Below are 17671 nucleotides of genomic sequence, written 5' to 3' on the forward strand. Positions count from 1 at the left end.
AACAGTAGTATCTAGGAAATGTTTATAGATATTTCTTAAAAGGGATTCTTGGTTTAATAAATTTGACAAATAATCTATAATATATTCTCACCTTAGAGACTTGCAATATATATTTATATTAAACATTCACAGATATCTTGAAGCAGAGAAAATTTTTTTTTCAATTTCAACATTTCCTAAGTATTTGTCTATAAAACCATCTACTCTGTCTTTTAAATGAGAAGTGTGTTTTCTATCAAGTCCTAGTAATTTTAGGAGAAGAAGGTTGGTAGCAGGAGAAAAAGCTCCCATTTTCTTCATCTCCATTGTAGATATGCTATTGAAAAATTCCAGAAACTGTACCCAAAATATGGCACCAAGGGATGCTGATTATTTTAAATTAAAAGAACTTAGCAGCAAACACTGGAAGAGGCTATCTTCTTGTCTGCTTATAGTCTGAACCTCGATGGAAGAAAACAGCTACCTCTGGATCCCTTGTCTAAGCTGCCATTAATTAAACCCACATCATAGGAAAAGAAACCAGAGATTGCTGACACACTTAGTCACATACCATCATCCTCTATTTTATTTACAAATTACAGAGTGTTCTGCATGCCATCCACACTTTCTCCCAGTCCAAGTGTTTCCCTAAATGTAATTTATTCTTCCCTTGTCATCCCCTGTTTTCCACTTCCACTATAGCCAAAGAGATATATAAATTTCTAAATAGTGGGCAATAATAGTTCAAATAGTTTTGAGCTACTACGTAACCCCATTCCTGTAAACCCCCCCCCCCATACTGTGACTTTTTTTCCTTTTTCTTATGTTAATAAATTTGTGTATGCCTTTTCTCTTGTTTAATCTTTGTTAGTTTGTTCCAGTGACTCTTTAGAAAGTGGAGTGGAGATTTCCCTTCACCCCTGCACATATGTTTCTTTATGTAACCAATATCAAGAATGGAACTCAAGTAAATCTTGAGTAGTAGAGGCCCACCCTAAACCCAAGGGAGAAACAGGGTCACTACAAGAGAGAAGATAGATTTCTCATAGATAAGATATAAGAGCTTTACCATCTTATTTTAACTCTCATTAAAAAAGCCCTTGCAGTTGACTGGTTTATATCAACAATTTAATAACAATAACTATTAATATAACTAATAGTTGGAACAGATTATACTAAAAAAAAAGGACAATGAATACTGGCTTATTTTAGTTGTGGTAAAGGTAAAATTCATATGACATTAACCATTTTAAAGTAGGCGGTTCAGTGACTTTCAGTATATTCGCAGTGGTTAGTTGATTACCGTCTGTCTAGATCAGACATTGCCATCACCTCACAGTAGGCACATTAAGCAGTGACTCACTGTTCTGTCTTCTTCCCACCCCCTGGCAACTACCAATCTGCTTGACTATGGATTTACCTACTCTGGCTATGTGGTTTAAATGTAATCATTAGTTGTGATCTTTTGTTGTGATCACTGTCATTTAGCATGTTTTTGAGGTGCATCCATGTTGTAGTACATTTCATTATTTCATTTCTTTTGACTACTGAATAATATTCTGTTGAATGTATATAATACAGTTTATCTGTTCATCTCTTCATGGTCCTTTGCATTGTTTCTACTTTTGTATATGAATAGTTCTATAGACATTCATGAAGAAGTGTTTCAGTTCCTGTTTCAATTTTTCAAATTTATTTTAACTGATATATATGAACATAAAAAATATACACATTAATGGAGAACCATGTAATATTTTGGTACATGTACACATTGTATAATATTTAAATCAGGGAACACATGTCTGTCTTCTCACTTACGATTTCTTCATGACAAAAACTTTCAAAATTCTTTCTTACAGCTTTTTGAAATGTATAGTATATTGTTTCCTGTAGTTACTGTATTGTGTACTAGCACATAAGAACTTCTTGCTTTTATTTAACTGTAACTGCCCACTGATCAGCTTTTCCCCAATCTCTTCCTTCCTCCTATACTCCCCAGCCTCTAGTAACTACCATACTACCCTAAACTTCTATGAGAACAACATTTTTTAGATTCCACATACAAGTGAGATCATGTGGTACCTGTCTTTCTAATACTGGCATATTTCATTTAATACTCTCTATTTCCATCCATACTGATGCAAATGACAGGCTTTCATTATTTTTATGACTGAAAGTATTTCCTTGTGTGTATGTACCACATTTTCTTTATTCATTGATCAGTTGATGACACTCAGGTTGTTTTCATTTCTTGGCTGTTGTATATTATTTACTCTTTGTGTGAGTACTCAAAGAACATGAGCATGTAGATGTCCCTTGCATCTAGTGATTTCATTTCTTTTGGATGTATACCCATTAGTGAGACTGCTGGATCATCTGGTAGCTCTGTTTTTTATTTTTTGAACATCCTTTCTGTTTTCCTTAATGACTATGCTAATTTACATCCCTACTGAGGGTGTATGAGGGTTCCTTTTTCTTCATATTCTCACAGGCACTTATCTTTAGTCATTTTAATAGTAGCCATTCTCATTAGGGTGAGTTGATATTTCTTTATTATTTAAATTTGCATTTCCCTGATAATTAATGATGTTGAACATTTTTTCATATACCTATTGACCACATGTTCTTTTGAGCAGTGTCTATTTAGGTCTATGTGCATTTTTAAATTGTGTTATTTTTATTCTTTTGTTCTTTGCTCATGAGTTTTTTGGAGTTCTTGTATGTTCTGGATAGCAACCCCTTGTCAGATGTACAGTTTGCAAATATTTTGTCCAATTTTATAGGCTGTCTCCATTCTGTTAATTGTTTCTCACACTCTGCATAAGCATTTTGGTTTGATATAATCTCATTTGTCTATTTTTGCATTTGTTTTCTGTTCTTTTGAGATCTCCTATTTAAATTCTTTTGAATAAATGTGTAGGAGTGGAATTGCTATATCATATGGTAATTTTATGTTTAAATCTTTGAGGAATCACTGAACTCTTATCCACAGTAGCCAAATCTTTTTACAGTCTTACCATGAGCATACAGAGGTTCCAGGCAACACAGTTTGTTTTCCTTTTTTTTTTTTTTTTTTTTAATTATAATCATTCTAGTGGATGTGAAGTGGTTCTTCATTTCCCCAATGACAAATGATGTTTTAGATTTTTTTTGTTGTTTGTTGACCCTTTGTATGTTCTTTGGGAAAATGTCTACTCAAGCCCTTGTCCCTTTTAAATTTAGGTTGTCTTTTTTTTTTTTTTTTAAATATTTTTTAGATGTTGATAGACCTTTATTTTATTCGTTTATTTATTACATGTGGTGCTGAGAATGGAACCCAGTGCCTCACACATGCCAGGCAAGCGCTCTACCACTGAGCCACAACCCCAGCCCTGTCTTTTGTTCTTGAGTTACAAAAATTGTTTATAAATCGCAAGTACCAGACTCTTACCAAATATGTTTTACATTCATTTTCTTTCAATCTGTAGGTCATCTTTTCACTTGATAATGTCCTTTTTGAGGCACAAAACTAATTTTCATGAAGTCCAATTTATAAGTTTTTGTTTTCTTTTCTTGCTTATGCTTTTAATATCAAATTTAAGAACTCATTGCCAGTTTCCACCAAGGCCATGAAAATTTACTCCAATGTAGTCCAAGAATTTTATGACTTTAGCTTTTATATTTGGGTTGTTAATTTTTGTACATGGTGTGAGGTGTTCTTTTCCATGTCGATGTCCAGTTACGTCATTTTAAGAGACAGTTTCTTTTTGTTGTTTTTGTTATTTTTAATCTATCTCTTTATTAAAAAGTTGCTCTGATGAAGTGATTAATATGGCTGGTTCAAGAGACCGAATGCTTAGGGCCAAATGTGTCATCACTTATACCACCTATGTGATGTTGACAAGTTTTTTAACTTTCCTAACACTCAGTTTGTTAAATATAAAATAATAGAAAAATCAACTCTATAACATTGTGAACATCAGATTGTACAATATGTGTAAAACACTTAACAAGATTCCTGACAGTAAGAAATCAGTTTTGGCAAAATTAACATTGATATTTGTGTTCCTTTTAAGATAACTTAACCCAAAGTATAGCCCATCAGACCTAGGTTATATTTCAGTTTTTCAATAGGTGGAACTAAAGAATCCAAATGAATTGAGGTAAATTAGAAAGACATTATGATTGAGTGGACTCATATCAGAGCATTCTGTGAGTTATTTATCCTTAAAGCAATCACTGTTTTATGAATAAGAAAAACAAAGGTTAGAATGTTAACTAACTTTGCCAAGATATAATTGTGTAATAAAGTGATAAAGGTGTGATTCAAATCCACATCTGCCTCATTGAAAGATCTGTAGTTTTACAATTTATGACTTAGTGTAGGGGAAAAAAAGATTTAATAAAATACATGACATGCCTTCCTTTCTGAAATTCATATAGCATTGGAGTAAGGAGAGTTCAAAATGATTTACGTGTGTGTGATATGTATGTGCCATATAAGATTATGTGCTAATTAATACTTACAGGGAGTATTTTACTGTGCTGTAATGTATACTTATGGTTAAAACTCAAACTGTTTCATATTTGCATTCTTCTGTCAATTCTTTATAATCAATATTTATAATCCACGATTTACTATGTCAGTAATTTTTATTGTATTAAATTGAAGGAAAAAAATTTAACATCTAGTAAAGCAAAAGCAAGACTTTTTTTCTATTACAGTCTCTTAGTTCAGTATTTTAAATGGTATTGAAAAAATTTTGCAATGATGAATTCAGGTTTTTTTTTTGTGTGTGTGATTCTTGTAGATGTAATAAAGGAACAGAATCGTGAGTTACGAGGTACACAGAGGGCTATAATCAGAGATCGAGCAGCTTTAGAGAAGCAGGAAAAACAGCTGGTAAGTAGAACATTAAATTTCAGTTTAACTTTTCAAACAAATTTGGAAATTGGTGTCAGAATCATTAACTAACTAGGAAAAAGGCACATGACAGGTGGTAAATGATTTACTTCACTTCGAAATGACATTTAATGCTTTCCTGCACTTCTGCGTCCTTCCATTGTGTTCTGCTTTCATCAGAATTCTGTGTGTTCTTCTGAATATACAATCAAATTATTCTTCAGTTTGTGAAAATCATGAATGTCTAGGAAAAAATATTTCTCAAACCAGAATTACCTTCTTTTTAGTTAACTGCAAAGATAAAATTGTCACAGAAAACAAGAGAGTTATAGAAAAATTGCATTAAGTCATAGGTGTCATGATATTTTAAAGATCAGTGTATCTGTGGCAGTGAATATCATTTTTTATAAATTGGCTGATCTGGCTTATCTATATTATTGATGTTTCTAAATGTATGTTGCTTCGGATTTTTTTTATAAAGTAGCTTTATTGAGGTGTAAGTGACATGCAGTAAACTGTACATATTTAAAATGTACAGTTTGATATGTGTGTAAACACCTGAAATCATTACTGCAGTTTATGTAATGATCAGAGCCAGTGTCTTCAAAAGTTTTTTTATGCCTTTTGAAATCCCTTTTGTGCATTCCTCCCCGTCTCCCTTTCTTTAGTGAGGCAAATACTGATTTGTCATGTAGATTAATTTGTGTTTCTATAAATTTATAAAAATAGAGTCATATCTGAACTTTCATAAGGCTATTTTCAGCATAATAATTTTGAGACTAATTAATATTGTTACATGTATTCAAATTAATTATTTTTTGTTGATAAGTGTTAATCCATTATGTGGATGTTTTTCAGTTTGTTTATCCATTTACTGACCTGTGAATATTTGAGGTTTTCCCAGGTTTTTGGTTGTTTTGAATAAATTTGCTATATACAATCAAATGAAGTTTTTGTGTAAATATTTGTTTTCATTTGGAGGGGGCTTCCTAAGAGTGAGCTTAATGGGTCTTAGGGTAACTATATGTTTAACTGTTTTGCAAAGTAACTCTAATATTTTCTTTCCTCACTAGCAATGTAGAATTACAATCATTCTACATACTTGGAGTTGATAGCCTTTTTTTTAGCCATTCTGGTAGGTATGCATTGTCTAATTTACAAATGATGCTCAGTATATTTTCATGTACCTGTTGGTCACATAAGTCTTCTTTGGCAAAGTACCTACTGAAGTACTTTACCCGTGTTTTCTCACCAAGTTGTTTCTTATTATGTAGTTGTGGGTAGTTTTTTATATATTGTGGATATAAGTGCTTTATTAAGTACATGGTTTGCAAATAAGTTTCTGGTCTTCTCCTTCTTTTCCTGAATGTTTTAGGGGAACCAAAGAGTTTTTTTTTTTTTTTTTTTACTCTCTCTCTTTTTTTTTTTTTTTTTTAACAGACCACATTTTGATTCATTGTACACAAATGGGGTACAATTTCTCATTTCTATGGTTGTACACAATGTAGATTCACACCATTCATGTAATCATACATATACATAGGGTAATAGTGTCTGTTTCATTCTACTATCTTTCCATCCCCCACCCACTCCCACCCCATTTTCCTCTACACCACCCAAAGTTCCTTCATTCTTCTCTTCCCCTCTGCCACCCCCTACTTGTTATATATCATCATCCACTTATCAGAGAAAACATTCAGCCTTTGGTTTTTTGGACTTGGCCTATTTCACTTACATGCTATTTTCCAACTTCATTCATTTACCAGCAAATGCCATAATTTTATTCTTTTTTATGGCTGAGTAATATTCCATTGTGTATCAAGCATGCAAGCAATAATAACTGTTGGTATGGATGTGGGGAAAAAGGCACATTCATACATTGCTGGTGGAGTTCACATTGGTACAGCCACTCTGGAAAGCAGTATGGAGATTCCTCAGAAAACTTTTAATGGACCCACCATTTGACCCAGCTATCCCACTCCTCGGTTTATACCCAAAGGACTTAAAGTCAGCATACTACAGTAATGCAGCCACGTCAGTGTTCATAGCAGCTCAGTTCACAATAGTTAGATTGTGGAACCAACCTAGATGCCCTTCAGTTGACGAATGGATAAAGAAACTGTGGTATATATACGAAAAATTTTTTATTATTATTTTCTTCATTGGCTAGTATTTTAGTGTCTTATGAAATCTTTGCTTAACCCAAAAGCACTAATACTTTCTCTTACGTTTCTCCTAGAATTATTATAGTTTTAGTTCTTTCATTTAAAACTGGGATCCATATTGAATTAAACTTCACATGTGTCAAATAATGGTTAGAGGTTTATTTTTTGTATGTGCAACTTCAGTTGTTTCCAACATATTTGTTTCTGACATCTTTTCCTTCTCATCTTTGTGGAAAAGCATGTCAAGCTTGTAGGGGCATTTCTCAGGGCTCTATGCTATTCTGACTACACTTAGCCAATACCACCCTGTTTTTACCAATATTTTTTATGGTAAATTTAAAGTTTAAAAAATGTTAATCATTCAGCTTTGTATTTCTTTTTTCATAATTGTTTAAGACTATTTTAGGTGCTTCACATTTCCATATGAACTTTAGAATAAACCTGTCAACTTCTAAAAAAAAAAAATGAGATTTTGATTGGAATTACATTAAATATGTAACCCTTGGGAAGAGTTAACATTTTAATCAATAATAGGGTCTTCCAATCCTGACTATTTTGTCTTCATTTATTTAGATCTTTAATTTTCTCAGCAGTGTGTTGTACTGTAAGGATAGGTTTTATACTTCATTTGTCATATTTATCCCTAAATATTTCATTTTTGATGCTAAAGTTTTATTTATATCTTTTAAGAACAAATTCAATTTCTTTTTACACTATCTAGAACCCTCCTGTAAAATATTGAATAGAAGTGATGTAAACATTTTTTATCCTTTTACTAAATTTAGAGGGAAAAACATTCAGTCTTAAGTGACTAAGTTTGATATTATAGACTTTTTGTATCAATATTCTTTTCCAGCTGGTGCAATTTCATTTTTATCTAGTTTGCTGTGAATTTTTATCAGGAGTGAATTTTATTAAATGTTTCATTTGGTATATTTTTGCATCTATTGAAATGATTGTATGGTTTTTCTTTATAGTCTGTGAAGATAGTGAAATACATTGATTTTTCAAAAGTTAGAAACAGCTTTTTGCTCCTTGGAATATACTCCATGATAATGATGCATTTTTTTCCTATATTTTCAACTTTTTCGATTTACTGCAACTTTGTCAAGAATATTTCATTTATGTTCATGAAAGATGTTGATTTTTAGTCTTCTTTTTGGGTGGTGTGTGTGTGTGTGTGTGTGTGTACATATATATTTTTTGCAGGGGTGCTATCAGAGTAAAACTGCTGAACTCGGGGCTGGGGAGATAGCTCAGTCGGTAGAGTGCTTGCCTTGCAAGCACAAGGCCCTGGGTTCGATCCCCAGCACCCCTCCCCCCCCCCAAAAAAAATGCTGAACTGGCACATGTTACTTTACCTTTTTCTTTACTGGAATATTTGTGTATTAGATCCTTAAATATTTGATAGATTCGTTAGTAAAATCATCTGTGAGCGAAATTTTCTTTGTGGTTCGCTTTGTAAACTACAAATTATTTTTACTTTAACTAGATATCTAGTGGCTTAGGCCATCTGCTATGTTGAAATGACCCTTTTTTTGAGTATAGGAAGGAATTTGTCAATTTCTGACTAAATTTTAAATGTAAAGACAGTGATGTAGTGAAATATTCCCTTGTTACCTTTTAGCATCGTTAAGTTAGGAAGTGATGCCCTCCTGTACATTCTCATTATTTATAAGTTATGTGTTCTTTGTCTGCCCTGGCTATTTTCTTCAGCCAGTTTAGCAAGTGTTTATCATTTTGATTAATCTTGTTAAAAAAAAAAAAAAAAGAACCCAAAAAACAGTTTTGTTTTCACTGATTTTCTGTACTGGTTTTTCTTTTTAGCTTATAATTTCTTTGCCTGTTTATGTATTTCCTTATTTTTATTACTTGAATTCTTTTGTTTGTAAATAGAAGTTCTTAATGCTATAAATTTCCTGAGAACTATTTTAACAGTAGTTTCACAATTTTGATATGCTGCATTTTATGTTCAAAATCTCTCATTGTTTTCACTCTGATTTTTTTAGCCATGACTTAGACTAAGAACCATGTTTTTTAATTTCTCTGCTTTAGATTTCCCTTCCACATAGTTGCATTATTTATTCCAGTTTATTTGTCATTAAAGAATGTACTTTGTATAATTTCAATCTTAATAAAAACGTATCATAGATACGTATGTACAAGAGGAAAAATACTAAGTATAGGGTTTGGTACCATACAGTTTCAGACATCTTTGAGGACCTTGGAACATCTCCCCTGTGGCTAAGGAGGAACTACTGTAATTTTAACAATTATAGGTATATAATTAAGAAAGGAGTTATTGATATCTCTTAGCTATTTGTGTTTGTCTATTTCTTCTTTCAATTCTGTTAGTTTTGCTTCCTGTATTTTGAAGCACTGTTAATTCAGTGCATATGCATTTAAGATTGCCTTGAGATCTGTGTTTTTCCCTTTATCATAATGAAATGCTTTTGAAAAATTTCTGATAATATTCCTTGTTCTCAAATGTATTTGATTTGTTATTAATATAGCCACCCCAGATTGGCAAACTTGTGTGGATAGTTATGTAATTTGTATTTTTCCCTTTTTTAGTACAAACTTGTTTTTATATTTAAAGTTGGTTTCTTGAGATAGCATGTAATTGGGTTAGCTTTTTTAGCTAATCTGACACTTGCCCTTTTAATTGAGGTATAAGATGGACTGTTCATGTAATGCAATTATCTATATTATTACTATATTGTTATCTTTAAATCTGTCACCACAATATCTGCACTGTGCCACTGTTTTTCTTACCTTCTTTTACTTGTTTTTAAAACCTTTTTTCCTGTGTTCTATGTATCTACTGTTTTGTAGACTTGCTTTGTATTCATGATGAAGATACTAGTTCTCCCCTTCCCATGTGGACATGTAGAGTAAATAGTCCTCTCAAATTACTTTCTCTCTATGACTTTTATGACAGCCTCTTCCTCTTAGGGTGAAAGGATATATTACTTATCGTAGATCTGTTCTTCTGAAATGAATCATTCAGAATTACTCCTTGATGATTTTATTCCCTCCTCTTATTTTCCCTTTTAGGAATTAGAAATTAAGAAAATGGCAAAGATTGGCAATAAAAGAAGCTTGCAGAGTTTTAGGCCAAACAGCTTGTACATCTGCGTAAACAGAAAACAAGAACTTTTGCTGTAAGTTCAAAGGTCACTTCTATGTCCACACAAACAAAAGTAATGAATTCCCAGATGAAGATGGCTGGAGCAATGTCTACCACAGCAAAGGTCAGTACAAGGCTTTGTATCCAAATTTCATCAAAGACATGTAAATGTTAATATTCAAGTCAGATTTCCAAACACCTTTTGGTGTGTATGTATGTATATATGTAAGTATGTATATATATATATACATACATACATATATATACTATATATATATAGTCAAAAGGATTTATCAAATAATGTTTTCCAGGAGTTTATATTTTAACCATATATATGTGTGTGTGTGTGTGTGTGTAACATAGCATATATTTTAACACATACATATGACTTTCACTGTAGAGTTTAAAATCTTGAGTATTTTAATCATTTAATAAATAATGATCCTTGATATGAATCAGACACTATGAGTAATCAAAAGAGATTTAGAAAAGACTTTCTTTTCCAGACTTTGCAGTTAAGCTGGGGGAGCATAAGATATGTCTGTGTAGGAAACTAGCTGCCATACCTCAGTCTGTATGAAGCTTTGTTGAACTGCACAGATCTTGGGTAGGGTGGGGCCAAAGGACAGAAGACCTAGGTCACCTTCAAGGACTTTCTAAGTGTTAGATGTAGGTAAGGGGGAGTATGAATATTAAGAGCCAAAGGGAAAAAATCCAGAGAAAATTATAAGGTACATATTAGGAAAATGGTATGTACGGTAGAATCTCTTTATAATCAGTAGTTATAGTCTGTGAATTCCAGAATAATGAAATAGCAAATGTTGAACTATTGCTCTTATGGGAAACATTGTGGATAGCTTCCCTGCGAGGCTTTTTTCCACAACATTTGCATTGACTACCTATATCCAGCCTTATTTTATGTGTGTTTCTGTTTGAAGACACCCTATTTAATATATATTGTTGATTTATTACACACAGTGTCATAGCACTATGCCACATGCATAAACGAACCTTATCTACCATACATTTTCTCAGTAAGGCATGCTGTGCCTTCTTCACTTAGGAACACTAGACAGCACATTAGTACTATGCTTAGGGCTTTTTAAAGTGCAAAAATCACCAATAAAAAGTGCAAAAATGAGAAAAATCTAATACTAAAGACATTACAAAAAGAACACTGGTTTACAATATGAAAGCTGAGACAAGAAGGCAGGTCATTACCCTTTGGGTGACTCAGTTTTTTTGTCTCTCAGCCCATGTCACCATATTAAAGTACTGTAAGTATTGATGTGAAGTTACAAATAAAATTTAGTAACTAGGAAAATTCATACATATGTAATCCACAAATAATGAAAATTGATTGTAATTGTTTCTTAGACTACAGAAAACAAAATAGAATGCATCTATTTTATGAGGTACAAGAAGTATAGTAACACATTCTATAAAAAAATAGAGAAAGTTTCAGCAGAAGTTTTGTTTCTCAGTTAACTTACTCTTGATTGATCTTAGTCATTTTACAATCAAAAGTTAATAGCTAAGAGGAAACTTGAGAACTTTCCTTGTTTTGGTCTGACAGATTGACAATTAATATCTGTTTGATTTGGGAAGAAGATCATTTTGGAGATCACATAAGTAGGCAGTAGTGTTTGTTAGGGGGAAACAATTATTCATCTTTTAATTTTCTGTAACTCATAGACCAGAAATACATACCTCATGTGGGCTTTCCATGTAAAAATGTCTGGGTTATAATTCTCACTTAGATTTCATAGAAATGTGTTAACTTACCAAATATTGTTTAGGTTCTCCATGTGGACACTACAATAGATGATGAGCATAAAATAGAAAGTAAAACCAGGCAAGGGCTTCACCTTTGGGGAACTTACAGTCTATGTAAAAAGTAGCCCATTCCAAAAGGTAGTAGGTACAGTGGTTAAGAATGAAAGCTCTGCTTGGGTTCAGATCTCATTTCTCTTAACTACTGTGTGATCTTGGGGAAATTATTTAGCTTTTTATGCCTTCATTCTCTGTAACTTTAGTATTATTATATGTAAAATGCTTAGACTAGTACCTGGTTTACAGTATAATTATACAAGTGTTAGCTACTCTATCATCATCCTCCTTATTAATGTTATTAGCATATGACAACAATGTAGTTACAATTAAAGTAATGTAATTTAAACCAACAAATATAAAATTTGTCTATGGTGATGGATTTTAAACAAGAATGTTCTAATCTCGAGTGTCAATAGCTATTTTCCTAAGAAAGTAGCATATAACTGCAGTGTGAAGTATTGATTGTGAAAGTAGGTGGAAAGGACCACTTCAGGCGAGGGACTAGTCTATGTAAAGGTCCTGTGGCAGGAGAGATTATAGCATAGTTAAGGAAATAAAAGATCAACATGTGCCTCGAGGGCAGTAGTGGCAAATGAGACCTCTTGTTAAACAGATTGCAGCTGGTGATAAATCTTATTGGTAAGTTATGGAATTTGACTTTTAACACTAAGAGCAATGAAAAGGTTTCTTAGAGTTAGGTGTAGGGGGCAATGGAGTACTGGATGAGTAGAATACAATGGCATATTCAAAGATTACTTTGGCCACAGTGTGAGTAGAGATTGTGTGAGAATAGGCTGTTTTTCCTTTATATGTTTGATGTTACTATGTTGTCAATGTATAATAATCTTTTAATATGCCAGATTAACTATATAATATATATTCTTACATATATAGTGCATCACATATGTAAATTTTGGTAATACTAGAGTAGTAATCTTTTTTTTTTTTTTTTTGGTACCTGGGATTGAACCCTGAACCCATAGGGATTTAATTACTGAGACACATCCCCAGCCCTTTTTGGATTTTATTTAGAGACAGGGTCTTGCTGAGTTGCTTAATGCTCAATCCCCCTGCCTCAGCCTCCCAAGCTACTGTGATTACAGGCATGCACCACCATGCCCAGCAATAATCTCTTTTAATAAAATTAAGTATACAAAAGAATTCTTTTCACATATTTTTACAAACTAATTTTTTGTATTTATGATTTAAAATGTATTAATAGCCTAACTATCTATGCTAGTATAACTCCTAATCCTTTTACATATTGAAAGTTTTAATTAAAATTATAATTAAACTTTAAAATTCTTTTAAATTTAAACATGACCTACTTGCCCTGTAACAGGTAAGTGTAATTTTCCCCTTAGAATAGAAAAGTTTTATGTTGATAATATGTTTTTGCTGTGTAATTTTTGCCTACTGTTCAAATGAAATAGTTTACACTGACCTTTATTATGTAGATTTTAAGCATGTAGTTTTAAAATGAATATTCATTTTTTTCTAGAATAGTCAGCACTATGTTTTAGAATGTCAGGATGTATATCTTTTAAAAGCCTGTCTATTTGTGATTATGTGATGTGCTTCCTCTGGACTTCCTTCATGGTAAGAACGTTTTTTTTTTTTTTTTTTTTTCTGGTCTGAGGATTGAACCCAGAGATGCTGTATAACTGAGCTACATCCCCAGCCCTTTCAATTTTTTTTTTTTTTTTTTAATTTTGAGATAGGGTCTCACCAAGTTGCTTAGGGCCTCACTAAGTTGCTGAGGCTGGCCTCGAACTTGTGATCCTCCAACCTTAGCCTTCCAAGTTGCTGGGATTCCAGACATGTGCCACAGTGCCTGGCATTCCATGGTAAAAGTTTCATAATTATATAGCTAACATTAGTCTTTTTACATATTAACAGACAATGCAGGCAGTTAACAAGAAAATGGATCCACAAAAGACATTACAAACAATGCAGAATTTCCAGAAGGAAAACATGAAAATGGAAATGACAGAAGAAATGAGTAAGTTTCAGAAGTTATGATGAAATGTACAGTTTTCACATCTTTGAATTAGCCCAGTGCATTTGCTGGCAGTCTCATCATTCATGGAGGCACAAATGAGGAAACAAAGGATGATAGAGCAACCATATAGACAGATATTTTTTTGCATAACTCAATATACTTTTTTATTGACATGTTTAAGGCACAGAGCTCTTATTGTGTAACTGAGGGAAAAATATAAAATGTCAGACCATATTTCTATTACATACTGGCTTCAACAGTCTTACTTTATTGATTAGCATACTGAAAAATGTTTTCCATAAAATAACTCTTGTATAAGCTAGCAGTTTCAGAATTATATGAACTCTCTCATACCATAAAAGAGCTGTATGTATTAGGGGTAAAGTTAATGGAACCATTTTCTTCTTCTTTTCTCTCACAAAATGTCATTTAATGTTTAGTTTTCTTCTTTTTAAGTGTATATGTGTTTGATTTCTTAAAGCTTATTAGTGTATTGACTAAGCTTTATAAAGCTTTTGGTTCATAGTACCAAATTCTTCACAGAAAGACCACACCAAATTTTTTTTTGGTAAAAAATGAATGAATAACTCCTTACAACACCCTGGTCAATATTGAATCTTTACTTACATGTCAAAAATTTGCATCATTATTTTGAAAAAAAATACTTTCTGGTGATTTTATAACTATATAGGGATATGCTGATTTAGCTCTGCGTATCTGCCAGCATTTTAGTCTGACAGCACTTGGTGCATAAAACCGTATCTATTTAAATGCTACTATTTCCATATTCACTGTTGTTCTAGGATTTTATTTCAGAGTATCATATTTTTTCTGAGGGTATAATGATACTGTATGTGTATCTTGATCCAGAAGTTCTTTAGTTTTTACTTCAAGCCTTTGAAAAATGTGATTTTTTTTCAAGGCTTTTGAAACATTTTTAGTAACTGTTTAATGACTGAGAGAATTATCATTTATATAATGATCACAGTATCTAATATTTGCATGTGAGTTCCAGTGATGACACAGGTGTGAGCAGGTCTTAAAGGAATTAACTTTTCCATTAAGCTATAATGAAAAGAATCAAGCCCTTACTTACTATCATATCTATCATAGTTGTTTCCATTCGTATTTTAGTACCTTAAAAATCAGTATGAAGTAATAGCAGTAATTTATGGTCGTTTTTTTGAATAGATTAGTAAATAAAGTACATTAACAAAATTCACCCAGAGATAAATTGAAAGTGGAAATAAATGTACCTTTTTTTGAATGAGAATTTGTATTGCCACATTGTTCCAAAAGTTGTCCACACTCAAGTTTTAGAAACAAGGTCTTTGGGAAATCTTCATTATATCTTTGATTAGTTTTCTGAAAGTATTCTTCTTTGTGTTCTCATCTATCCCCTTCTTTCATTATTTCTCTAAGGTTTCTTCATTTAGGCCCTTAAAAACTTTGATCTGCACTCCCCACCTCCCTATTACTTCCCACCACCCAGGTAGCACAGAAATTTACCTCTGGAGTATGCTTGACAGATTCTTTCATTGACTTCCTGCTCACCACAAAGTAACACCCCCCCCCAAAATCATAAATCAAAAGCAATTTTCCAGTCATGCCCTTTTATTTTGCCAGTGAAAATATTGAGCCCCAGAGAAGTGAAGTACTTTTTTCTTCTATTGCATGGATACTGAATGGAGCAACTGATACTAATTCATGTCTTAAAAGTGTTCACTCTACTTCTTCAGAAGTGATATTTCTGTGATTTTTTTCTTATTCATTAGCTCTTTAACCTTTTCCAATTTGTACTGTTGAACTAACACATCAAAAAAATCAACTTTTCAAATCATGTTCGCGCAGGCCAGATATCATAACCAGTGTCAAGCTTTATTATTGATGTCAAGGATACAAGCAGCTAAGAAATACAGGCAAAGCAGGAAGAAGATTGGGACAACATAAATGATTCCCTGTATCTATTCTTCCTATCTCAGGCACAAGCTCTCTGATCAATAATAATACAGAATAATAGATAATAATGCATCAGATAAAATTGCTTATCAACCTGTGTTGAAGGGGAGCATTTAGGTTATAAAATAACTCCAATGTGTTAATTCCCCAGATGTTTAACTGTCATGTGTGACGTTTTCCAGAAAGTCATGGCTCGTAAGCCCATAGGTTATAGGTTTGTCACTATTGCCATCCTAAACGAGGACATTCTGCTATAAGCATTCCATAGACAAGGATTGTTTCAGTAGTAGATATTTTGTCTTTTATGAGGAGCCTACTTATCAAGGTGGTTACAAGGAGATCAAACTACATTACCTTTCTAGGCCAACCTCTTTAATTTTTTTTCATCTTTTCCCTTTTTTATTCATGCACCTCAAATCCCAATCAAACTGAAGAATTTACTCTTCCTTGTATATGTTCTGATTGCTTCACATGTCTGTATCTCTTTTTGATTAAACCTTAGGCAAGCTTTAAGGACTATCTCTCACATTCCTTTCAGCTGAATGTAAATAGTTTCGCTCTGAAACTATATAAGCATCTATTTCTCCATGTACTGTAAAGTATTTTATTTTGCTTTGTTTTCCATCCAAGAGTAAACTACCTAAGGTCTTCATTTTTCTCCTTAGTTTTCCATTATATTTGTACTGCATGCCAGACACTCAGGTGCCCAGTGTGAAAGACAAATGAGACATAATCCCACACCTTTAGACATTCCTTCGCCTCAACTCAGCATGCTGCCCTCTATATAGAAGGCTTTTGATAAATATTTTAGGCAGAGAAGGGGAAAAGCAGGATTACAGCAGTAATAATCTTGAAAGGTTAAATTGAACATTATTCCTTGGACAGATTCAATAAACTATTGGACCTTTGACCTTATTAGAATGTTCTGCCTATATCTTGAGTATATATTGAAGAAGTATAAAAATATGATATAGGTATAAAAAGAGTAAATTGTCACCCATGTACTAACCAACAGGATATTTGATTCTTGCATGGTTAGCTTTAACAGTTACCAGCTCAATGAATACAAGTTGTGGATTATATTTAAAGACTTAAGCCTTGTGAATATCACATGGGTTTTGTTTAAAAATATAATTGTTTTTATGAAAGTTCTTTTTTTTTTTTTTTCTTTATTGCCATGCTAGGGATTGAACCCAGGGCCTTCCCACATTAGGCGAGCCCTTTACCACTGCACTTATACAACCAGCCCTAAAGATAAGATTAAAAAAAAAAATTAGAGTGGACCTATTTTATTACAGTTTAATTTTTCTAGAAATTAACATTTTTCTAAATTTAGTGGTTTAGGAATATGTTTATCAGTATACTTCACTGACATTTCAAAGTGACTTTTGTATTTCATTGTTTGACCTAAATTTGCCTTCTGTAATGTAAAAAATATATACACATAGTTGTACTGTCTTCTAAAAATGTAAAACTTTCCTGAAATGTTTGAAAGTAACTGTTTTGTTTCCCCTCCTTCCACCAAGTCAATGACACCCTTGATGACATCTTTGACGGCTCTGATGATGAAGAAGAAAGCCAGGATATTGTGAATCAAGTTCTTGATGAAATTGGAATTGAAATCTCTGGAAAGGTATGAACATCTTCTTTTCTTAGATGAAAATAATTTTTGCCACTCTTGTGTTTTAGATTGTCTGTTAGTGTTAATGTATTTTTGTATT

General features: G+C 32.5%; 1 protein-coding gene across 1 annotated transcript in view; it reads left to right on the forward strand.

The window, feature by feature from the left end:
• CHMP2B (charged multivesicular body protein 2B) overlaps positions 1-17671 on the forward strand; it is a 30783-nt gene that overhangs the window by 11358 nt on the left and 1754 nt on the right. Inside the window, 6 exon segments of the mRNA XM_079156321.1 lie at positions 4770-4861; positions 10084-10119; positions 10121-10141; positions 10143-10280; positions 13889-13991; positions 17477-17583. Of these exon segments, the coding sequence (XP_079012447.1) occupies positions 4770-4861; positions 10084-10119; positions 10121-10141; positions 10143-10280; positions 13889-13991; positions 17477-17583 (497 nt within the window).

Source organism: Sciurus vulgaris, assembly GCF_902686455.1.
Source record: "Sciurus vulgaris genome assembly, chromosome: 10".
Lineage (NCBI taxonomy): Eukaryota > Metazoa > Chordata > Mammalia > Rodentia > Sciuridae > Sciurus > Sciurus vulgaris.